The sequence below is a fragment of the Salvelinus alpinus genome, chromosome 19 (genome assembly GCF_045679555.1).
Source record: "Salvelinus alpinus chromosome 19, SLU_Salpinus.1, whole genome shotgun sequence".
In the NCBI taxonomy this organism is placed as follows: Eukaryota; Metazoa; Chordata; class Actinopteri; order Salmoniformes; family Salmonidae; genus Salvelinus; species Salvelinus alpinus.
The window spans coordinates 31409529-31434226 of NC_092104.1; the positions used below are offsets into that span (position 1 = coordinate 31409529).

The 24698-nt window shown below is 44.1% G+C and overlaps 1 protein-coding gene across 23 annotated transcripts in view; it reads right to left on the minus strand.

Annotated features, from left to right (window-relative positions):
• The window catches only part of ank1a (ankyrin 1, erythrocytic a), a 233504-nt gene that overhangs the window by 27134 nt on the left and 181672 nt on the right, over nt 1-24698 (minus strand). For 20 of the 23 annotated variants that reach the window (XM_071353024.1, XM_071353026.1, XM_071353025.1 and 17 more), the window contains 20 exons: nt 23231-23428; nt 22986-23084; nt 22756-22854; nt 22464-22661; nt 21761-21859; nt 20962-21060; nt 20707-20805; nt 20526-20618; nt 20336-20408; nt 20044-20064; nt 15482-15578; nt 15174-15252; nt 14931-15046; nt 13984-14208; nt 13604-13758; nt 13241-13452; nt 6605-6809; nt 1786-1882; nt 1355-1583; nt 1100-1228 (listed from right to left, as the gene is read on the minus strand). In XM_071353024.1, coding sequence (XP_071209125.1) covers nt 1100-1228; nt 1355-1583; nt 1786-1882; nt 6605-6809; nt 13241-13452; nt 13604-13758; nt 13984-14208; nt 14931-15046; nt 15174-15252; nt 15482-15578; nt 20044-20064; nt 20336-20408; nt 20526-20618; nt 20707-20805; nt 20962-21060; nt 21761-21859; nt 22464-22661; nt 22756-22854; nt 22986-23084; nt 23231-23428 — 2622 coding nt within the window. The remainder of the gene's footprint in view (nt 1-1099; nt 1229-1354; nt 1584-1785; nt 1883-6604; nt 6810-13240; nt 13453-13603; nt 13759-13983; nt 14209-14930; nt 15047-15173; nt 15253-15481; nt 15579-20043; nt 20065-20335; nt 20409-20525; nt 20619-20706; nt 20806-20961; nt 21061-21760; nt 21860-22463; nt 22662-22755; nt 22855-22985; nt 23085-23230; nt 23429-24698) is intronic. The other 3 variants (XM_071353020.1, XM_071353021.1, XM_071353018.1) reach the window with 3 other exon arrangements.

The window sequence follows — 24698 nt, forward strand, 5'->3', positions numbered from 1 at the left end:
GTAATGGAGAGAGGGATGAAGACACAGAGAAGGAGGAAGTAATGGAGAGAGGGATGAAGACACAGAGAGGGAGGGAATAATGGAGAGAGGGATGACGTCCCAGAGAGAGAGGGAGTAATGGAGTGAGGGATGAAGACACAGAGAGGGAGGGAGTAATGGAGTGAGGGATGAAGACACAGAGAGGGAGGGAGTAATGGAGTGAGGGATGAAGACACAGAGAGGGAGGGAGTAATGGAGAGAGGGATGAAGACACAGAGAGGGAGGGAGTAATGGAGAGAGGGATGAAGACACAGAGAAGGAGGAAGTAATGGAGAGAGGGATGAAGACACAGAGAGGGAGGGAGTAATGGAGTGAGGGATGAAGACACAGAGAGGGAGGGAGTAATGGAGAGAGGGATGAAGTCCCAGAGAGAGAGGGAGTAATGGAGTGAGGGATGAAGACACAGAGAGGGAGGGAGTAATGGAGTGAGGGATGAAGACACAGAGAGGGAGGGAGTAATGGAGAGAGGGATGAAGTCCCAGAGAGAGAGGGAGTAATGGAGTGAGGGATGAAGACACAGAGAGGGAGGGAGTAATGGAGTGAGGGATAAAGACAGAGAGGGAGGGAGTAATGGAGTGAGGGATGAAGACACAGAGAGGGAGGGAGTAATGGAGAGAGGGATGAAGTTCCAGAGATGGAGGGAGTAATGGAGAGAGGGATGAAGTCCCAGAGAGGGAGGGAGTAATGGAGAGAGTGATTAAGACAGAGAGGGAGGGAGTAATGGAGTGAGGGATGAAGACACAGAGAGGGAGGGAGTAATGGTGTGAGGGATGAAGTTCCAGAGAGGGAGGGAGTAATGGAGAGAGGGATGAAGACAGAGAGGGAGGGAGTAATGGAGAGAGGGATGAAGTTCCAGAGAGGGAGGGAGTAATGGAGAGAGGGATGAAGACAGAGAGGGAGGGAGTAATGGAGACAGGGATGAAGTTCCAGAGAGGGAGGGAGTAATGGAGAGAGGGATGAAGACAGAGAGGGAGGGAGTAATGGAGAGAGGGATGAAGTTCCAGAGAGGGAGGGAGTAATGGAGAGAGGGATGAAGACACAGAGATGGAGGGTTAAGCACCTTGACTGAGACGGGGAGTCTGTTGTCTTTGAAGGCCTGGAAGCTGAAACAGCGAGGCTGCTGGGTAGCCTTCCTCACTGGGACCAGGTTCCCAGAACACTCCAGGTGCAGCGGCATTCCCTCCATCACCTGAGAGGGTTATACACAGACTGATCCACTCACTCCACTCACTTTACAGTGCCTCTGAAGCTGAAGCTAATAAACAATGACATAATCATAATCATGATAACCATCATTATGACTCCCTGTACTGACCTCGATGTCACGACTGCGGGCCACCTCACTGAAGTTCTCGTGTTGCTCCAGGGTTTTGTCCATCTTGTCATCAGTCATGCAGTAGCAGCGCAGGCGGCCCTCACGGACCTCGTTCATCTTGGCAAACACCACAAACTTGGCCATGTAGGGCACAGCTGAGAGCTCTCGATACAGGAGGTTGGAGAATGACACAGCCTCGGCTGTCCTAGGACAGTCAGCCAGCCAGAACCTGAGAAGAGACACCATTGTGTAGGACTTATGGCAACCCTTAAGTTACTCATGATTGGATCCTTTGAGATCAGCATATTTTAATAACTGCTCTCAAGTAACAAAAAGAGCTGGATTGAGGTTTAGATTGTGAGATTTAGGATGTGGATTTATTTGTCTAATTAACATGAATGCTAGTGAGTGAGTTGCTACACTATACTTACCGTGCTGACACATTGGTTGTGAAGTTGGCACAGTCTTTGCTATATATGAGCTTGGTGGTACCAGTGATGTCCTCCCACTGGGCTGGGGCTGTGCCACCTGGAGAGAAGGAAGAGACATCAGTTACACAAAGACATAGGAAGGAGGAGAAAAAGCAGCCCATTCTCTTATAGAATACGCCAGGAGGTGCCGATTCTGCAGGTACCAGATTATGTTTGGAGGTGGCGAAATGTGAACGCTATACATTTCACTAGGGGCAACATGAGCACCTATTACCTTTTAGTAGGCTTGCGGCTTGCTAGGGCATTGTGGACAGGGATGGTGGATGGAGGATGGGCATTTACATGGCAGACTCCGGCTACGAAGGTTGCTTGTTTAATCCCAGTGTAAGACACTCTTTCTTTTTTTTAAGCCTTTTCCAAACCTTAACCCTAACCATAACCATTCGGAATTAATGACATCACTTAAGTTTAACCCTATCCCTAACGCTAACCTTCACCATTCGGAATTAATCCCTAAACTTAAGTTTTAGTTTAACTTTTGAGGAGTTTGACTGACAGCTAAAATACGACAACACCTGGTGTAATTAAAACGTCATGCCCTGGCGTAATTCTATTACTGCAGTTATGCAATAGGTTAACGTTTAAATTGGAGATTGGGTTGAGAAAAAGGTATATTAAACATGCAATCATGTAAATTAGACACACAAGTTGACATCCTAAACCTCATTCAGCAGGAGTGTGGCATTCTAAGAGGTACTGTATCTAACAGGTACTGTATCTCAAAAACCAACATATCCATAATAGAGCAGTACGTCATTGTTTAGGTTTGTTCACAAGTGTCACATCTGCTCCTGCAACGCCCTCTACCTCTCATCCTGTGTCTCCTTGACCTGCCGCCACTCCCCCAGTACTCTCTACCTCTCCCCCTCTCTCTCTCTCTGTGTGATTGTGTGGGCGGAGACAGGTGTGCTGGAGTCAGAGCAGATCCCCACCAGCTGCAACCTGTTCCATAATTGTGACCTCTACAAATACTCAGCCCTGCCACTTCCATGCTTCCAGTCTACGTTTCTAGCCGGTTGTTACTATTCAGATCCTGTTATCCTGTTGTGCCTGTTTTCCTTGCCTGACGCTGTTTTCCTCTCCGCTACAGTTCTGCCCGCTCTGACTCTGGACACTGTCTCCAGTCCCATGTCTCGTCATCCTGCTACTCTGTCCTGGATTCCCCACTCTACTACTCCCTTGGATTCCCCTTCGGACCTGCTTACCCTGTCTCAACCCCTCTCGCTCCAGCCTCAGCCTCCTCACCTGGTTTCCAGCAACCCGCCCGAGCTTCCCCTGACCTGCACTCCATCTCCCCTGTGTGTCAATAAATACCTTGGTTACTTCATCCCAGTCTCCTCGTCTGAGTCTGCTCTTGGGTTCCCCTGTTCCACTCCGCATAACAACAAGTTTTTGCCTATACTTGGAACATGGGCTAGGAACCCTGTGAGGTGAGATGGCAGGCATGCCAATTGCCAGAATAGCCAGCAAGGTTTCAATGGGATCACTCCATAGGGGGAGCCTGGGCAACTGAAATGTGTGACCTTTTCCAGGAAAGACTATGTAGGTTAACCACTGTGACCTTGGAGAGACAGAGAATGAAATTCATTTTATCCTCTATTGTCCTTTTGTACCACGATTATACACTTTTCATTATTCCAGAAAGCCCAGCAGATACACCCTGGCATTATGTGGATGAGCGATGAGGAGAAACTGAAATGTTTTTTTGTTCTTTGAGCATTTTCGCTTGCTGAAAATTCAGATCAAGCCTGGAATAAAAGAAAAGGTGACCTATAAATAAATTATACAAATATTTCTTTCCAGACATATAGCAAAGTGCCCGTACAGTTGAAGTCGGAAGTTTACATACACTTAGGTTGGAGTCATTAAAACTCGTTTTTCAACCACTCCACAAATTTCTTGTTAACAAACTATAGTTCTGGCAAGTCGGTTAGGACTTCTACTTTGTGCATGACACAAGTCATTTTTCCAACAATTGTTTACAGACAGAATTTCACTTAAAATTCACTGTATCACAATTCCATTGTGTCAGACGTTTACATACACTAAGTTGACTGTGCCTTTAAACAGCTTGGAAAATTCCAGAAAATTATGTCATGCTTTAGAAGCATCTGATAGGCTAATTGACATCATTTGAGTCAATTGGAGGTGTACCTGTGGATGTATTTCAAGGCCTACCTTCAAACTCAGTGCCTCTTTGCTTGACATCATGGGAAAATCAAAAGAAATCAGCCAAGACCTCAGAATAGTTTTTGTAGACCTCCAAGTCTGGTTCATCCTTGGGAGCAATTTCCAAATGCCTGAAGGTACCACGTTCATCTGTACAAACAATAGTACGCAAGTATTAACACCATGGGACGACGCAGCCGTCATACTGCTCAGGAAGGAGACGCATTCTGTATCCTAGAGATGAATGTACTTTGGTGCGAAAGGTACAAATCAATCCCAGAACAACAGCAAAGGACCTTGTGAAGATGCTGGAGGAAACAGGTACAACAGTATCTATATCCACAGTAAAACGAGTCCTATATCGACATAACCTGAAAGGCCGCTCAGCAAGGAAGAAGCCACTGCGCCAAAACCCCCATAAAAAAGCCAGACTACGGTTTGCAACTGCACATGGGGACAAAGATCGTACTTTTTGGAGAAATGTCCTGTGGTCTGATGAAACAAAAATAGAACTGTTTGGCCATAATGACCATCGTTATGCTTGGAGGGAAAAGGGGGAGGCTTGCAAGCCGAAGAACACCATCCCAACCGTGAAGCACGGGGGTGGCAGCTTCATGTTGTGGGGGTGCGTTGCTGCAGGAGGGACTGGTGCACTTCACAAAATAGATGGCATCATGAGGTAGGAAAATGATGTGGATATATTGAAGCAACATCTCAAGACATCAGTCAGGACTGTTAAAGCATGGTCGCAAATGGGTCTCCAAATGGACAATGACCCCAAGCATACTTCTAAAGTTGTGGCAAAATGGCTTAAGGACAACAAAGTCAAGGTATTGGAGTGGCCATCACAAAGCCCTGACCTCAATCCTATAGAAGATTTGTGGGCAGAACTGAAAAAGCGTGTGCGAGCAAGGAGGCCTACAAACCTGACTCAGTTACACCTGCTCTGTCAGGAGGAATGGGCTAAAATTCACCCAACTTATTGTGGGAAGCTTGTGGAAGGCTACCCGAAACGTTTGACTCAAGTTAAACAATATAAAGGCAATGCTACCAAATACTAATTGAGTGTATGTAAACTTCTGACCCACTGGGAATGTGATGAAAGAAATAAAAGCTGAAATAAATCATTCTCTCCACTATTATTCTGACATTTCACATTCTTAAAATAAAGTGGTGATCCTAACTGACCTAAGACAGGGAATTTTTACTAGGATTAAATGTCAGGAGTTGTGAAAAACTGAGTTTAAATGTATTTGGCTAAGGTGTATGTAAACTTCCGACTTCAACTGTATGTGTAACGATTCTCTAATTCCTCCTCCTCGGACGAGGAGAGGAGAGAGGGATCTGAAGACCAATGTGCAGCGAGGTATGATGACATAACTGATATTTATTGAATTACGAAACGAACACGAAAACACTTGAAAATTACAAAATAACAAACACGACGTAGACAGACCTGAACATGGAACTTACATACAACATGAAGAACGCACGAACAGGTACACGACTACAAACAAACGCTACAGTCCCGTGTGGCACGAACATACATACATACAGACACAGGAGACAACCACCCACAACGAACACTGTGAAACAACCTACCTAAATATGACTCTCAATTAGAGGAACGCCAAACACCTGCCTCTAATTGAGAGCCATACCAGGCAACCCTTAAACCAACATAGAAACAGACAACATAGAATGCCCACCCAAACTCACGTCCTGACCAACTAACACATACAACAAACTAACATAAATAGGTCAGGAACGTGACAGTATGTATATAGATTGTGTGTAGGCCTGTCTCATCTTCTCTTTGTGTCAGACCCGGATAAACGCTTTCGTTGAATTTTTCTGTATTATTTATCAGAATTTTTTTATTTCAACTTTTTTACTGCTTTAGGGCTATTATTGTTGCTTGGATAACCTTATCTACTATTATGTATTGATTTATTTTTCATTTTTTATGAGGTGCAGAACACCGGAATAAGTATCACTGACTGAATTATCACTGTGAATCATTGTAATGTTTGTGTCAATTAATCCTGTAAAATATTGGTTGCCAACTGGAGATTTGACACAAAAATTAAATGTAATTCATTCATGCGAGGGGATTTTACTTCACCATATCACCTTCGTCATCGTAATTAAGATAATTAACAGTTTCTCAGTATAGTAATGACATTGCTTTTTCTCTGGCTTGCAGACCTACATAAATGTGGATCCCATCCCACAGATGAGAGACATTGAATCACAATGTTCAATCAATTTCCTTCTTTGAGGTGTTCATGCAGTCTAACTCATAGTTTACTCTAAATTGTACATTTACATGATTTAGCAGACGCTCCTATCCAGAGCGACTTACAGTAGTGATTTTACACATTTTCATACTTTTTTCATACTGGTTCCCCGTGGGAATTGAACCCACAACCCTGCCGTTCCAAGGGCAATGCTCTACCATCAGTGCCACATGGCACTATTAAGGGGCACCATTAAACTATTCCTTAAGTAATACAGTTTCACTGTGCCATTAGTCCCTCATAAGGCCTCAGTCAGGCTTGCTAAAGTGTGACAGACAGTGTTGGCGTACCGATGACACTGCACAGCAGGCGCAGGCTGGTGGTGTCCCCCTCCCCAGAGTCCCGGGGGCTCTCTCTCCAGGAGGGGGGCAGGGGGATGCACAGGCCGATGGGCCGGTGGAACTTGCGTCGCCGTGGCTCCACAGTCACCACGGGGCTGAAGGTTGCCTGGTTACCCAGCAGCTTGGCAACAAGCTCGTCTGGGACTGGTTGGGCCTGAGGTTAGAGGGGAGAGGATGTGTGGAAAGAGGGATGATGATGTGGTGGATGAGTGTGGAGAAGAGAGATTGATAAAAAGATAAACAGATTGATAGCAATGTAGAGAGAAATAGGATGAGAAAAGAAGAGAGATAATATGAGGTATGTAATGATGTAATGGATGACAATGGACAGGTAAATAAATCAAATGGGAGAAATGAAGGATGAAGAGAAAGAGAAGTCTATGGTCAATAAAATGCAATTTTATACCATACCAAAACATACAAACAACTTGAAAAGACACAGAGCATTTCTTTATTCATCAGTGTTGTTCATAAAACAAATTAAAACATTTACAACCTACACTGAGTGTACAAAACATTAGGAACACCTGCTCTTTCCATTTTATTTGTATTTTTATTTAACATTTATTTAACTAGGCAAGTCAGTTAAGAACAAATTATTATTTACAATGACGGCATACCAAAAGGCAAAAGGCCTCCTGTGGGGTTACGTGGGCCTGGGATTTAAAAAAAATAAAGAATAATTACAATATAAATATAGGACAAAACACACATCACAACAAGAGAGACACAACACTAGATAAAGAGAGACCTAAGACAACAACATAACAAGGCAGCAACACATGACAACACAACATGGTAGCAACACAACATAACAACAACATGGTAGCAGCACAAAACATGGCACAAACATTATTGGGCAAAGTCAACAGCACAAAGGTCAAGAAGGTAGAGACAACAATACATCACACAAAGCAGCCACAACAGTCAGTAAGAGTGTCAATGAGTCTTTGAATGAAGAGATTGAGATTAAACTGTCCAGTTTGAGTGTTTGTTGCAGCTCGTTCCAGTCGCTAGCTGCAGCGAACTGAAAAGAGGAGCGACCCAGGGATGTGTGTGCTTTGGGGACCTTTAACAGAATGTGACTGGCCTAAGAGGGTTTCTATAAATAAGCATCAACCAGTGGGTCTTGCAACAGGTATACAGAGATGACCAGTTTACAGAAAAGTATAAGCGTCAATACAGGGCTAAGATTGAATCATACAACACCGGCTCCGACGCTTGTCTTATGTGGCGGGGCTTGAAAACTATTACAGACTACAAAGGGAAGCACAGCCACGAGCTGCCCAGTGACACGAGCCTACCAGATGAGCTAAATCACTTCTATGCTCGCTTCGAGGCAAGCAACACTGAGGCATGCATGAGAGCATCAGCTGTTCCGGACGACTGTGTGATCACGCTCTCCGTAGCCGACGTGAGTAAGACCTTTAAACAGGTCAACATACACAGGGCTGCGGGGCCAGACGGATTACCAGGACGTGTGCTCCTGGCATGTGCTGACCAACTGGCAGGTGTCTTCACTGACATTTTCAACATGTCCCTGATTGAGTCTGTAATACCAACATGTTTCAAGCAGACCACCATAGTCCCTGTGCCCAAGAACACAAAGGCAACCTGCCTAAATGACTACAGACCTGTAGCACTCACGTTCGTAGCCATGAAGTGCTTTGAAAGGTTGGTAATGGCTCACATCAACACCATTATCCCAGAAACACTAGACCCACTCCAATTTGCATACCGCCCAAACAGATCCACAGATGATGCAATCTCTATTGCACTCCACACTGCCCTTTCCCACCTGGACAAAAGGAACACTTATGTGAGAATGCTATTCATTGACTACAGCTCAGCGTTCAACACCATAGTACCCTCAAAGCTCATCACTAAGCTAAGGATCCTGGGACTAAACACCTCCCTCTGCAACTGGATCCTGGACTTCCTGATGGGCCGCCCCCAGGTGGTGAAGGTAGGTAGCAACACTTCTGCCACGCTGATCCTCAACACTGGAGCTCCCCAGTGGTGCGTGCTCAGTCCCCTCCTGTACTCCCTGTTCACCCACGACTGCATGGCCAGGCATGACTCCAACACCATCATTGGGTTTGCAGACGACACAACAGTGGCCTGATCACCGGCAACGACAAGACAGCCTATAGGGAGGAGGTCAGAGACCTGGCCGGGTGGTGCCAGAATAACGACCTATCCCTCAACGTAACCAAGACTAAGGAGATGATTGTGGACTACAGGACTACGACGGGGCTGCAGTGGAGCAGGTTGAGAGCTTCAAGTTCCTTGGTGTCCACATCAACAACAAACTAAAATGGTCCAAACACACCAAGACAGTCGTGAAGAGGGCACGACAAAGCCTATTCCCCCTCAGGAAACTAAAAAGATTTGGCATGGGTCCTGAGATCCTCAAAAGGTTCTACAGCTGCAACATCGAGAGCATCCTGACTGGTTACATCACTGCCTGGTATGGCAATTGCTCGGCCTCTGACCGCAAGGCACTACAGAGGGTAGTGCGTACGGCCCAGTACATCACTGGGGCTAAGCTGCCTGCCATCCAGGACCTCTACACCAGGCGGTGTCAGAGGAAGGCCCTAAAAATTGTCAAAGACCCCAGCCACCCCAGTCATAGACTATTCTTTCTACTACCGCATGGCAAGCGGTACCGGAGTGCCAAGTCTAGGACAAAAAGGCTTCTCAACAGTTTTTACCCCCAAGCCATAAGACTCCTGAACAGGTAATCAAATGGCTACCCAGACTATTTGCATTGTGAGCCCCACCCCCCCCCCCCAACCAACCCCTCTTTTTACGCTGCTGCTACTCTCTGTTTATCATATATGCATAGTCACTTTAACTATACATTCATGTACATACTACCTCAATTGGGCCGACCAACCAGTGCTCCCGCACATTGGCTAACTGGGCTATCTGCATTGTGTCCCACCCACCACCCGCCAACCCCTCTTTATGCTACTGCTACTCTCTGTTCATCATATATGCATAGTCACCTTAACCATATCTACATGTACATACTACCTCAATCAGCCTGACTAACCGGTGTCTGTATGTAGCCTCGCTACTTTTATAGCCTCGCTACTCTATATAGCCTGTCTTTTTACTGTTGTTTTATTTCTTTACCTACCTATTGTTCACCTAATACCTTTTTTGCACTATTGGTTAGAGCCTGTAAGTAAGCATTTCATTGTAAGGTCTACACCTGTTGTATTCGGCGCACGTGACAAATAAACTTTATTTTATTTGATTTGAGCTTGTTGGACACTAAGAAAGCTTTGTTGTAGAGCATTTAACACAAAATCAGGGGAGGGGCCAGCTGAGTATAAGACTGTATCATCTGCATATAAATGGATGAGAGAGCTTCCTACTGCCTGAGCTATGTTGTTGATGTAAATTGAGAAGAGCGTGTGTCCTAGGATAGAGCCTTGGGGTACTCCCTTGGTGACAGGCAGTGGCTGAGACAGCAGCTTTTCTGACTTTATACACTGCACTCTTTGAGAGAGGTAGTTAGCAAACCAAGCCAAAGACCCCTCAGAGACACCAATGCTCCTTAGCCGGCCCACGAGAATGGAATGGTCTACCGTATCAAAAGCTTTGGACAAGTCAATAAAAATAGCAGCACAATATTGCTTAGAATCAAGGGCAATGGTGACATCATTGAGGACCTTTAAGGTTGCAGTGACATATCCATAACCTAAGCGGAAACCAGATTGCATACCCGAGAGAATACTATAGACTACTGTACTATCAAGAATACTATCGAGAAAGCCAGTCAGTTGATTATTGACAAGTTTTTCCAGCACTTATGATAAACAGGGCAAAATAGAAATAGGCCTTTAACAGTTAGGATCAGCCTGATCTCCCCCTTTAAATAAAGGACGAACTGTGGCTGCCTTCCAAGCAATGGGAACCTCCCCAGAAAGGAGAGACAGGTTAAAAAGATTGGTGATAGGCTTTGCGACGATATGGGCAGCATCCTTAAAGAAGAAAGGGTCTAAACCATCTGACCCAGATGTTTTTTTGGGGGGTCAAGTTTAAGGAGCTCCTTTAGCACCAAATGCAATTCTTGAGGTGGAGTAACTCTGCAAGATCACTTTCGAACAAGGAGCTGAACCCGTTTTTAATTCTCATTTTCTTTATGGGGGCGTGTTTGTTAACAATACCACCGAAAATATCAAAAAAAGAAGGTCCAAGCGTCTTCGACAGAGGGGATCAAGCTGATTCTATACCATTTTACAGAGGCCAGTTCATGAAGGAAGGCTTGATCATTTTAGTTTTTTAGCAAGCGTCTATGACAAATCAGGATAGGTCGTTTCACTGAGCAGCCTTTACGAACACAGGCTGTAAAACAGTGATCACTAAGGTCATTAAGGTCATTCCATGACATTGCCTGACCAGGTGAATCCAGGTGAAAGCTATGATCCCTTATTGATGTCACTTGTTAAATCCACTTCAATCAGTGTAGATAAAGGGGAGGAGACACAGTGTAGATAAAGGGGAGGAGACAGGTTAAATGACGATTTTTAAGCCTTGAGACAATTGAGTCATGGATTGAGAAAATCATGAATCAGCATAATTTTTATGGATATATACAAATAAATATCAATAGAAAACAGGTCAAATGAAACGAAGTGCAGCTAGTTTGCAGTCTTTCCAGCTTCATTTTGAAGTGATTGTGTTAGCTGTGTTGTTGGCTAGCTCCTCTGAACAACAGTGTCCTGACAAGAGAGCACATTTTCTATGCCAGGTGAAATTGCTCCTCATTAGCTCATTGTTATGGATGTACCAAATAAATCACTAGAAAATAGTTTAAACAAATACAAATGCATCTACTTTGTTGTTATTCTGGCTGCACTATTTGACGTGACTGTAAGTTAGCCGTAGTTGGTTAGCTAGCAAGGAAGGGATAAGAACGTTGCCAGCCAGTATGGCAGTAGAACATTTAGAATGAATGACTGGGTCGCGTCCATAGATAGAGATTAAAAAGACATAACGACTGGGTCGCGTCTCTGGCAACCAAACAGAATTGATAGTACAAACGACCAGCCGGCTTGGGTAGCAACCCTATATTTGTGTCGGGACTATATCTTGTGGAAGGATGAACTGTATCTTAATAAATTAATACAAATGTGTTTAATGAAAATGTGTAAATCATTATTCTAATATGTTGGTAACCCGTTGTATAAAAGTGATAATGCCCTTGAAGCCGATGTTTGGAGGATAGATTGGCATGGTTTGCCGGTCCTCGACTTCATCTCGGGCCTGACAACACCCGTGCTAGTACGTATATCCACCAAACACCGTCTTCTTGGGCATTATCACTTAATTGCACACTCAGTGTACATTGACAATGAATGTCTAAATCCTCGCTACACATTCACGTGAACTGTCTCACTTAGTACAACCTTTGAAGAGGTTAGCGTATCTGCTAGCGTAAAGCTAGGACTGGGGTTACAGCTCTACAGGCTGCATGTACTGGAGCACAGCGGAGGCTCCAAAGCAGTAGGGGAGATGGAAGGTCCATGCATGGTGAAGTCCATGCTGTGCCATGTTCACCGTAACATACACATATTTCCCTCAAAATATGAGACTACTTCAGTATGTAGGCCAATAAAACCACTGGAATGAAATCAAATCAAAACCACTCTCCACTCTGATCATAACAGGCATGCTGCTAAAGAACATTCACTGTAACAAGGTACCTCTGCATTATGTAACCATGACTATAGTTATAGAACATAACCACATTAGTGAATGATGCATTAAGCTTTAGGATACTGGCATAATCATTTACAAACATTGGTGACTAGATGATGCCCTTTCAAAACAGCCCCATATAAACTTTGAAGGTTAATATGCCCACTGTTAAGTGACTACTGTACTACGTGTATGTAGTAAATCTCATTGTTTGTGTGTAGAACAAAGAAAAAGGCAATTTCCTTGGCAAGGAAAACATTTATATAAAATGTGCTGATCAAACCAAATACATATAGCATACATATAGCTAGGGTTGGGTAGGTTACTTTCTAAATGTAGTCTGTTACAGTTACTAGTTACCTGTCCAAAATGGTAATCAGTAACGTAACTTTTGGATTACCTAAACTCAGTAACTTAATTACTTTCCGACACTTTTGGATTACTTTCCCCTTAACAGGCATTAGAAGAAGACAAAGGATCCATCAAACGCATTTGGTGTGTCATCATAGTGGTCTCTGACTTGTGGTCAGACTCGCTCAGGTGGAACAAACTTAAACTTGCGCCTTTTTTTAATGCTGAATTATTGTCATTGAGAAAACAGAAAGGTGTCAAAATATATTTTCGCAAACATCCTTTTTGAATTTAAAAGTAATCCAAGAAGAAATCATCTATGTTTTAAATTATCTGTAATCTGATTCCAATATTTTTGCTGGTAAAGTAACTGATTAGTTACAGTAAAAAAACAAACAGATTACATGTAACTGTAATGTAGTTACTCCCCAACCCTGCATATAGCATGCTTGGTCATACAGGCAGGCACTAACTATAATGTCTTCCTCCTGCTTCTTCCTCCTCATCCTCCCATCTCACCTGCAGGCCCAGACGGACTCGCTTGGTGACCGCTGTCTCAGGGAACGTAGCCTGGACCATCGGCACCAGCTTACTGGTCAGTTGACCCCCCTCTGGGCCAATCAGGTCACTCTCCTGCTGGACACGCGACACCACAGCAAAGTAGAGGGGGAAGTCAGTGGAGATGATTCGTCGGATACGCTTCTTCCCAAGCTCGTCTTGGCTCTCCAGATCTAAAGGAATAAACAGGCAGAATGTAGCGGTCAATAAGAGTGGGGAATACTGATACAGTACCGATAAGAAAGCACTAATAATCACCAAACAGGCCATTATCAGGGACTGTAATAGGTCTGACTGAGTTAGTAGAACTTCTCATTCTACTACCTTCATCCATCCCATTGAGGATAGTCTCCAGCACATCGTCCCCGTAGCGATTGCGGTGTTCCTTCCAAACAGAGCCATTCTCACTCCTCAGAACCACCAGCTCCCGGTCCCCTCGACCCAGAGCTGCAAAGTGTGGGATCTCCACGATCACAGGCCTGACAGACACACACAGACACAGAGACACACATCAATGAGGCTTCAAACGTCATTCTCACAATGTAATTAGCCGTATGTTTGACACCCCTGAATTAGGGGATACCCTCACAGAAGGTGGAACAATTTTTATCCTGATCTCAAAATTTGACCTATTGTCTTTTGTTGACAACTCATGCACCTGTCCTCCCTTCAATACTCTGTATTGTGTTTATTCAAGTCCTCACCCTAGGAACTGCATGCTGGCTGGGCCCAGAGAGATGATACGGCTGGCCAGGCCCTCTCCCTCCACCAGGGGGGGAGGGGTGGGGAGTTTCTGGGGCTTGACCAGACGGCAGGTTATACGTGTGGGGGCGGCACAGGTCCGTGGAGGGATGATGACACGCAAACCGTTGTGTCTGCTGCCTCGCATCGAGCCGCCCCGAGCATCCACCATGAAACTCACCAGGAACCTGACAAGAGACATGCCTCACATTATTGCACGGTATAATAACGTTTCTATTGTCACTCTTAGAGATTGATTTATGGACAACATAAGGCATTTGTCAGTGTAGGCCTACAGGCAGGGTAGGATGGACACACACATGGCTGTGTCTACTGACCCTGTGTGTATGGGTTAGACTTAGGGTTAGGGTTGTGTATTGGCCCTGTGTGTATGGGTTAGACTTAGGGTTAGGGTTGTGTATTGGCCCTGTGTGTATGGGTTAGACTTAGGGTTAGAGTTGTGTACTGACCCTGTGTGTATGGGTTAGACTTAGGGTTAGGGTTGTGTACTGACCCTGTGTGTATGGGTTAGACTTAGGGTTAGGGTTGTGTACTGACCCTGTGTGTATGGGTTAGACTTAGGGTTAGGGTTGTGTACTGACCCTGTGTGTATGGGTTAGACTTAAGGTTAGGGTTGTGTACTGACCCTGTGTGTATGGGTTAGACTTAGGGTTAGGGTTGTGTACTGACCCTGTGTATATGGGTTAGACTTAGGGTTAGGGTTGTGTACTGACCCTGTGTGTATGGGTTAGACTTAGGGTTAGGGTTGTGTACTGACCCTGTGTGTATGGGTTAGACTTAAGGTTAGGGTTGTGTACTGACCCTGTGTGTATGGGTTAGACTTAGGGTTAGGGTTGTGTACTGACCCTGTGTATATGGGTTAGACTTAGGGTTAGGGTTGTGTACTGACCCTGTGTGTATGGGGCTGGCCACAGGACTGACGTTGTCAGAAGTCTCTGTAGCTGGACTGCTGGGGATCAGGGAGTCGTCATCATACTCCCTATGTAATGGCATTGGAGTGTGTACCTAAAATATAGACAGAAAAAGCATTTTTACTTTTCTATTCACCCTCCACAGGGTTACAGCGATACAAATATTTTCATGAATAATATGGCAACCTCATGGGATTGAACCTAACCAGTTTGTTCTGTACCTGCTCCATCTCATGCTCCTTTAGGTGGACCATCTCTGGGGAGACACAAGGGATCCTGGGAATGGCAGGTGAGTAGTTGCTGTTGGAGAGAAGAAAACAAGGAGTGTGTAGGGGATATATTCTCATTCCACTTTCTACATCCCAATATAGCTTTAACCCATCCATTCCCCGTTCTTTACAATACCTCCACCCTTCTTTTACTATCAATATACCCCCATTCACTCACACTCTAACCCCCTCCTTCTACCCCCCCCCCCCCCCCACACACACTCTAGGCCCCCTACACAGTGCCCAGCCCTCTCTCGTACTCCATAGATTTCTTGGGTGACAGGAAATCGTCATCATGGTCCTTCAAGTCATCCATCTTCATGTACCTGGCTCCTTCCGTCCCCAAAAGCTCCTCCCCTTCAGACAACAACAGGAAGGGCAGAGAGAGAGGACAGACCGGGTCAGAGGGGTGTAATAGATAAAGACACATACAAGATAACTGAAACATGTGAGTCAGAGTTAGAGAGCATAGAATGAGTTCAGTAAATATAACACATGGTTTATATAGTAGTTAGGTTGGTGAGTTAAAGTGCCACTACACTCCACACACTGTGCATGTGTTAATGCTGTACATGTGTCAATGGCAAGAGATTTAGTGAAGCCACGGTCACAGTGAGACCCAAAGGCAGATGGAGAGAGAGAACATGGAGAAAGACAGAAATAAGATGGCCCCTACACTTTGTTCAATATTCATCTCAAATGTGATGTGTTCATATACTTTTCAGCTATAAACTGTTTCCAGTAGTTGAATATTTGGAGCACAGCATATTGGATAAGTATGGTAAAATATCCCAGATTTCCTTAACATCTGGAGAGTTACAATATGGCCCAACATGAACTGAGTCTAAAACAAGACAACATCACTAGAGCCATGTCCATTGGGATTTCGCTGTCCCTTTAGACATAGTCCACGTCAACATGGACCCAATCTGGCACAATTAAACTGATTTAAACAGGGTTGAGAGGTTTCTTCTCTCCCTCTGAGAGTCCTGGCTGTGACAAAGCACACAAAGTACATGGAGTACAACTACATGGACACACAAGTGCACTGGCACCACAGAGATAGATAGAGGACTCAACATGGATTTTAAAAACAAAAAACAAAGTTTTAAGTGAGAAGCAGGGATTGGTCTGATTACGAAGTAGAAAGGAAATTCAGGTGAGCACCAAAATGCCTACTCTGCCCATGCTCTACCAAGGTTTACCAGCACACAGCTTTGACCTACTATAGTAGCTATGCCAAACAATGTGTATGCAGGTTGCTTAGGATTCAAACCTTCTCAAACTGCCTAATTCATACTCTTAGAGGAGGTGCTCCCACAATAATGGGATTTGTACCAAGTATCAAGTTCAAGTATTGTATTTTTCACACACCACACTTATCCTATTATACTACCTTTTCAAACTTTTTTATTATTATATGAAAGCAAGCTTTGCTTTTATACTTACAAGACCATCATGCTTGATGGAGCGAGCTGTTTTGTATTGTATTAACGTGGTGCCTGCCTGTAGTTCCACTTCCTTAAATCACTCCTGATTTCTGTAACTGTTAATTTACCTGTGTAATATTGACATAGGCTAAGAAACAATAATACACATTCACAATAGGCCTATATCTAAAAATACATACAGCCTAATTATATATATATATATTATTTAATAGCAGGACACTGTAAAGTGTATGAATTAGGCTGTTTGAGAGTTGAATCCTAAGTAACCTGAACACACATTGTTTGAAGAACAATGGACAAACATAGCTACTGTCAAAGCTGTGTGCTGGAAAACCTTGGTAGAGCATAAGTGAAGTAGGCATTGTGGTGCTCATGTGAATTTAATTTATTTTTCAGCTTCAGACCAATTTCCATGGTTTTTACATCGGAAGGTGATTATACAAAATTAAATGAGGTGTCTTTCGAAAATGTCACGTGTGCTTCAAATTATGTAATAAAAAAAAAAGTGTTTTGTCTCTCGCATAATTTATTGTCAAGGGCCCAGTTTCCCAAAAGCATCATAAAGCTAAGTTCATCATCAGAACCATTGCATTTTTACTACCTCATCTTACCATAGCTTGGTCTATGGAGTAGTCTACCTAGCTAGTTTTGCTATGCCCATTGCATGCATTGTAAGATAGCTAGCTAGCTGTGTGACAGTTTCCCAAAGTTTGCTGTTGGATTTGAACCTGCTTTTAACTTATTTAGCTAGCTAACTTAGCTATGTTTTGTGGAAGAATGTAGCTAGGATATAACATCAACATTGAGTTGTGGTACAATCTTATTGGGGTAAAATTGGCTTACTCACTTGCTAGTTCGGTAGTAAACGTAAGCAATGCATCTCATTGATTGTAGCTAGCACTAGCAATGCAAACTAACCTGAGCATCATGGCAGTTTCTCAAATGTTGGTCTTTTTAAACTTAACATAGCTAACGTTAGCTAGCTAACGTAAACTCACCCCATTCCGTACAAATGTGCGCAACCGCAACATTCAAACGAGGCTACAAAGAAAACTATTTGGGACTGTATCGACTGTGTTGACTTCAAAATCGGGGGTGTGAACTAGGTTTCTATTCAAGCGTTGATCGACATGGTAATGGCTCTATAGTATTGGAGAAAAGTTGAAAAAATGTACCCTCCGTTACATCGTGGCGTGTCATGTCGTAACGTACAGCACGCATAAAGCAACTATTTCTGTCTTACAATCTCTCTCCACCAGGTGTAGCACTTCTCTCATCCTTTAAAAACAAGAAATGGACAGTGACGGGGGTAAGGGGGGGATAACTAGTCATTTTTTGCGTCATCATTGCATGCGAACATCATTCTCAAAGCCGCTGTTTACTTCTAAGATCACTTCAGCACCGCCCTAAAAACCCGATTCAAATTCGACACAAACCTTCAAATAGGTATGTAATCACACATTATATAAACTATTTATAGTGTTTTATTTACATTTTAGAGGCGATAAAGTGATAAGTTGGACAGATCGAGTGAAAAAAAGCAATTTTCCCACACGACATCTCTCCTTCTCACTATCACGCATTAGTTTCGCTTCCCCACCCGCCATTTTTAAAAAGACCCGACGGGGCTCATTGCCTGCTTGAATTATGCAGAAACGGGCAGTGTTTAGGTAATGTAATTGATTCTGTTGGAAAGGGGAGAAATTGTACTTTACAATGGTATTGACATTACAGTTGATCTGGTAAAAGTATTACGTTTTTGGGGCGCTAAAATAAGGGCAATTGTACGGACCAAGGTGATGTACGAGTTTACGTGAGTTTACGTTAGCTACCTAACGTTAGCTAGAGCTATGTTTTGAGTAAGAACGTATGAAATATTGTGGTGCATGAACTGGCCATAAGCGTTAGCTAATGTTATAGTCTTACCTTAGCTAAAGTTACCTAGCTAATGTTAACTGGCTATCATAGAAACCAAGTATGTTCACTAGCTTATTAGTTCATATTTGTTTGTGCTCAAGTGTCTAGGTCAGCAGTTTACACATGTTGACTTTAGCCTTATGAAAAACCTTACTTGGCAAAATATAGCTAGCTTTCCTCGCTTGTTGTTTAGCTACCTAGTCAACATTAGCTCTCATCTGACTGGTATAACGTTATGTTAGCTAGCTACCTAGCTAATTAAAATAAAACTACAATTAATTGGCTAGCTACCTTTCTTTGCCTGTTCGTTAGCTAGCAAGCTTTCAGCTGACTGGCGTTAGCTAGCTACACAGGCTAGCTGTTGGACTTTGGACAAGCAACAAAATGTTAGCTAGAGAGCTAGCTAGCTACCTAGTAAATTTTATCTCTTGAGCGCTGTGTGTCAGATGTTTTCAAAAACAGAAGTGCATTTGTCTAAATATTAAAATATTACTTGTCTATTATATATTTGAACATTGTAGTGAGTAGGTTATATGTGTTTTTAAGGCAGCAACTAGACTACTTTCTAATTTTAGACCAACAGTGTCAATTTGTCAGTTTAATTATCATGGAGCTAAAAATACCAGGGTGTGACGTCCTCTGACATCACTGTCAAGGGTGTTGTAATGTTGACGCTGTGAACTTTACTGGTTGATCAGACACCCGTGGGTGTAATGAAGACTTGTGTGCAAAATGTATTTTTTCACAGTCACTGTGTTTTCATTTCCTTACACAGTATATGTACACCAATGGAAACACACATAGCACGTACACACACATCTTTACAGACTACAGACACAAACTATACAAATAACAGCTGATGTAATGAAGGAACATTGATAAAGACATCAAACCAACAACATCAACAAGACAACAACATCCACAAGACAACAACATCCAGAAAACACCATCAACATCTTGGAATGTTGATACAGTACAGTAGCTTTGGCACATTTTTTTTACCAGAGAATTCCATTTTCACCTTGATAATTTTTTTTGTAGTGAATGGTTTGATAAACTGAATGGGTGAGTGTCCAGTCTCCACTACTGGGCTTTTCTCTTAGAGTACTGTAGGCTGGTGAGGACAGCCATCCCTAGCCCCCAGCTGCGGTGACATGGAGAGAATGATACTGTAGAGTACATCTGATCTGGGGAGTTAGTGACTGAGAGTCAGGTCTATGTTACTGGAGGGATAAAGAAAGGTTATAGACATGAAACCATGAAACGCATGCACCACATTGAACATCAGGAGAGAGACAGTCCCAAAAGGACCAGGCGTAGAAGAAGAGGTGGAGAGAAAGAAGGTGGAGAGAAAGAGAACCAGAGAGAAAGACGGCAAGAGCTTGAAATGGAGCCACACACTCTAAGACGACCTATGAGCACTGCACAGAGAAGAGAGAAGGAGACAGTGATACCCATTGTTAGCTGTGCAATTCCTAAAAAAATCAAAAGGTGAAAGAGGAATATTTTAGGAGGCCCTGCAATATTATAAAATCATTTGCAATAAGTCTGTTCAAATTGTTCATACATTATTAAAGCCAGAATGGACTGCCAACTAACTGTACTGCAAGATATGAGGATTTTTATTAATAAGAAATTAAAGTACAATATATCTCCTATCTTGCCAAAAAGAGGAGAAAGTGTGTTCTGTGGGGTATCTGTCTTTGTGTGTTCTACTGTCTGTAATGTATTGTAAGTGTTGTGTACCTTCATCCTCTGATACGTCCAATATCTCATCCACTGTTTCCGGGAAACTCATCCGATGTTTCTCTGTGGTGGTCTGAGGGAGAGAAGAGAGACAGGTTCAAGATGAGACAAAGAGTATGGAAGGATTGTCTGCATTGAGTCAGAAGTGTAATATAAATATTTGAAGAGTTGGTACTTGTTTACTCCTTACAATGGAAACCGTCTCCTCTGTGACCAGTTTGAGAACGTCGATTACGGAGATGTACCCCAAACGCTTGGCGATGGACAGGGCTGACGTACCGTTCTAACAGACAAAGAGAGAAAGAGAGTGAGGTGGAGGGATTGAGGGATGAGTGGAGGAGTGAAAGGGAGTGAAAAGCAGTGGTACTTACAGTGGTGACCTCGTTGGGTGGGGCTCCATGTTTGAGCAGTAAGGTGACGATATCTGTGTGGCCCTGTTGGGCTGCCTGGTGCAGTGCAGTGTAACCAACCTGGGGGAAAGAGACACAAACATTAACATACTGATGAGACACAATGAAAGGAATCACATCACATAGCCAGTTCATATTTACTGTGATTCACTGTTAAAATTGAAGGATAATTTTGTGTAAGTGTAGTTCCATTGATGTCCAGAGGGAGGTGCTCACCTTGGTCTTGCTGTTGACATTGGCCTGCTGCTGCAGGAGGAACTTCACCATCTTTACATTGCCATAGTGACAGGCAACATGGAGAGGGGTGTATCCCATCTGAAAGAGAGATTAGGACCCCATCAGTATCCAATACAACCAGCACAGACTTACTACGAGACAGTTAACGAAATCATGTGACAGTTAACGAGTCACATGATTACAAATTCAACACATACACACTACACGATATCTATAGTATGTCTCTCCTACCATATATGCTCTGCGGTTGACATACTGAGTTTCAGGGTAATGGAGGCCCTAGCTGGCCTGAGGGTACGTAGGTTGTGTAATGATGATGGTAATGTAACCCTGAGACAGGAGAACCAGTCAGTGGCTATTTATACTAAGGAGAGGAAAGGTCACGTCTCAGATACTCTATCTGCCATGGAGCCCCCATCGTTCACTATGTAGCCCTGTTACTGTTTGGTCCCATACCACACTGACCTTGCGTTAAGATTCACTGAGCTTAAGATTAGCTTCAGATAGCAATGAACTGTAACAGTGTGTATGTCATGATAAGGCAGAGGTGTGTACTTTATACCAACTTTCTACAACCTGGCACAAAGGAGGAGTGTTCATGTTGGGTGGAATGCAATTCTCTACTGCAATATCCTATTATCTACTGAGATGCTTTAAAAATGAAAGGTGTTTACAGACTCCAGAAGTGGTACAGTGTGTGTCGCTGGATGCTACTGAGCAGAGAGAGACTTTTGTGTCCCTTGCCTTGTCCCAGAGGTCAACAGGAGTGTGGTCTTACCCGTGTGGCAGCATACACTGATGCCCCTTGCTTCACCAGGATGTCAGCGATGCCCACGTGGCCTTCCTGTGCCACCAGGTGGAGAGGAGTCAGTCCACTCTGAGGGGAGAGGAGCCAGGGGCAAAAATCAGGCATATTGTTACAGCAGAACTAACCTAACGTCACAGGCATAAAGAATCACCTGAGCGGGATGCCCCACATCTGGTCATAACAACAAAATAAAAACTGTCAGATGAAGTTTTCTTCTGCACTGTTCAACCAATCCAGTAAATATGGAGGAGGAGTTAAGATAGAGTGTTGCCTTGTTCATATTCTGGAGGGAAACAACTTCAGAGAGCAAGCTAGCACATATCATAAATACATAGCTGCTAGACTGATATTAGCTAGCGTTATCTAGCAATAATGGAATCTCCGACTAAGTTGACACCAACAAAATTGGTATGAGGTGTCTGTCGACTTTGTGGCAAGAATTAATCTCAAAGAAAGAAAGGCACTATCTATAGCCATCCGCTATATATTTCACCGGGGACTGTAAACAGTGAGCGAAAGTTCAAAAGTGAGAGTCGTGTCACAGGCTGTCTTCCTTTTCCCATGAAAACCAGATGTTTCCGGTTTCTCCCGACCGGCTGAGGGTGCAGCAGTACTAACAGCTTTCACCCACATAATCTTAACTCCTTCCCTGCATCAGTCCCTGAGGCCTCACCTTGTTCCCCAGGTTGACGTTGGCCTGTTTGGAGATGAGCAGGGCCACCATGTCAGGCCGGCCCTCCTGAGCTGCCAGGTGAAGGGGCGTGACCCCCTGGAGGGATTCAGCATTGGCCGAGGCGCCGTACTGCAGCAGGCTGTTGGCAACCTCCACCTGGTTCTGCTTCGACGCTATGTGGAGAGGGGTGTAGCCATTCTGAAACAAGAGGACCAGAGTTAATGGTTATGAGTGCATTGTAAGATGATATCTGCGTCTGTGAGTGTGTGTGTGTGTGTGTGTAGTCTCTCACCCTAGCTGCACTGTGTGGGGAGCCTCCCTTGCTGACCAGCAGGTTAACCAGGTCCAGGTTGTTGTGATGGACAGCCACATGTAGAGAAGTCAGTCCATTCTAAAGGTAAAGGAGACACACACATATAAACCACCATAACTTAACTCTGACATCTTTCCACCTGAAATACCTTGACCCTTCCCTCCCAACAGCCCTGCTCTTCCCCCCTCCCTGTGTTCTCCAACCCTTACCTTGCCAGCAGCGTTGGGGTTGGCCCCTCTCTCCAGCAGCAGCTCTGCCACGTCCACTTTGCCATATTTAGAAGCCACATGGAGAGGAGTGAAGCCTTTCTGCAGAGACATCCCAGATAGAGAGACGTCAGGGACCACAGACCACACAGTCCCACACAGAGAAAAGGTTAGGAGTGTGTTAGTATTAGACAGTTGATAGAGGGGTGTGTATGTAGAGTGTGTGGGCATTGGACAACAGACTGTACCTTGGTCATCTTGGTCTGCTGGGCCTCCATGTCCAGTAGGATGCGTGTAGTCTGAGTGTGTCCCTCACGGGCAGCGATGTGGAGGGGTGTGTGTCCAGCTGTGGTGGTGGAGTTGGGGTTGGCCTTGTGTTCCAGCAGCAGAGTGACCAGCTCCTTGTGGCCCATCCGACACGCACAGTGGAGAGGTGTCTGGTCATCCTGGACAGGGTGGGGCGGAGGAGAGGAGAGAGGGAGAGAAGATGAGAGATAAATATACATAGGAGTCAAGTGGCAAGATAATTTAATGTTGTTCAGATTGTTGTTGAGTGTGTGTGTGTGTGTCAAATCAAATCAAATCAAATCAAATTTTATTAGTCACATACACATGGTTAGCAGATGTTAATGCGAGTGTAGCGAAATGCTTGTGCTTCTAGTTCCGACAATGCAGTAATAACCAACAAGTAATCTAACCTAACAATTCCACAACTACTACCTTATACACACAAGTGTAAAGGGATAAAGAATATGTACATAAAGATATATGAATGAGTGGTGGTACAGAACGGCATAGGCAAGATGCAGTAGATGGTATAGAGTACGGTATATACATATGAGATGAGTACTGTAGGGTATGTAAACATAAAGTGGCATAGTTTAAAGTGGCTAGTGGTACATGTATTACATAAAGATGGCAAGATGCAGTAGATGATATAGAGTACAGTATATACATATGAGATGGGTAATGTAGGGTATGTAAACATTATATTAAGTGGCATTGTTTAAAGTGGCTAGTGGTACATTTTTACATAATTTCCATCAATTCCCATTTTTAAAGTGGCTGGAGTTGAGTCAGTATGTTGGCAGCGGCCGCTAAATGTTAGTGGTGGCTGTTTAACAGTCTGATGGCCTTGAGATAGAAGCTGTTTTTCAGTCTCTCGGTTCCTGCTTTGATGCACCTGTACTGACCTCGCCTTCTGGATGATAGCGGGGTGAACAGGCAGTGGCTTGGGTGGTTGTTGTCCTTGATGATCTTTATGGCCTTCCTGTGACATCGGGTGGTGTAGGTGTCCTGGAGGGCAGGTAGTTTGCCCCCGGTGATGCGTTCTGCAGACCTCACTACCCTCTGGAGAGCCTTACGGTTGTGGGCGGAGCAGTTGCCGTACCAGGCGGTGATACAGCCCGACAGGATGCTCTCGATTGTGCATCTGTAGAAGTTTGTGAGTGCTTTTGGTGACAAGCCGAATTTCTTCAGCCTCCTGAGGTTGAAGAGGCGCTGCTGCGCCTTCTTCACGACGCTGTCTGTGTGGGTGGACCAATTCAGTTTGTCCGTGATGTGTACACCGAGGAACTTAAAACTTTCCACCTTCTCCACTACTGACCCGTCGATGTGGATAGGGGGGTGCTCCCTCTGCTGTTTCCTGAAGTCCACAATCATCTCCTTTGTTTTGTTGACGTTGAGTGTGAGGTTATTTTCCTGACACCACACTCC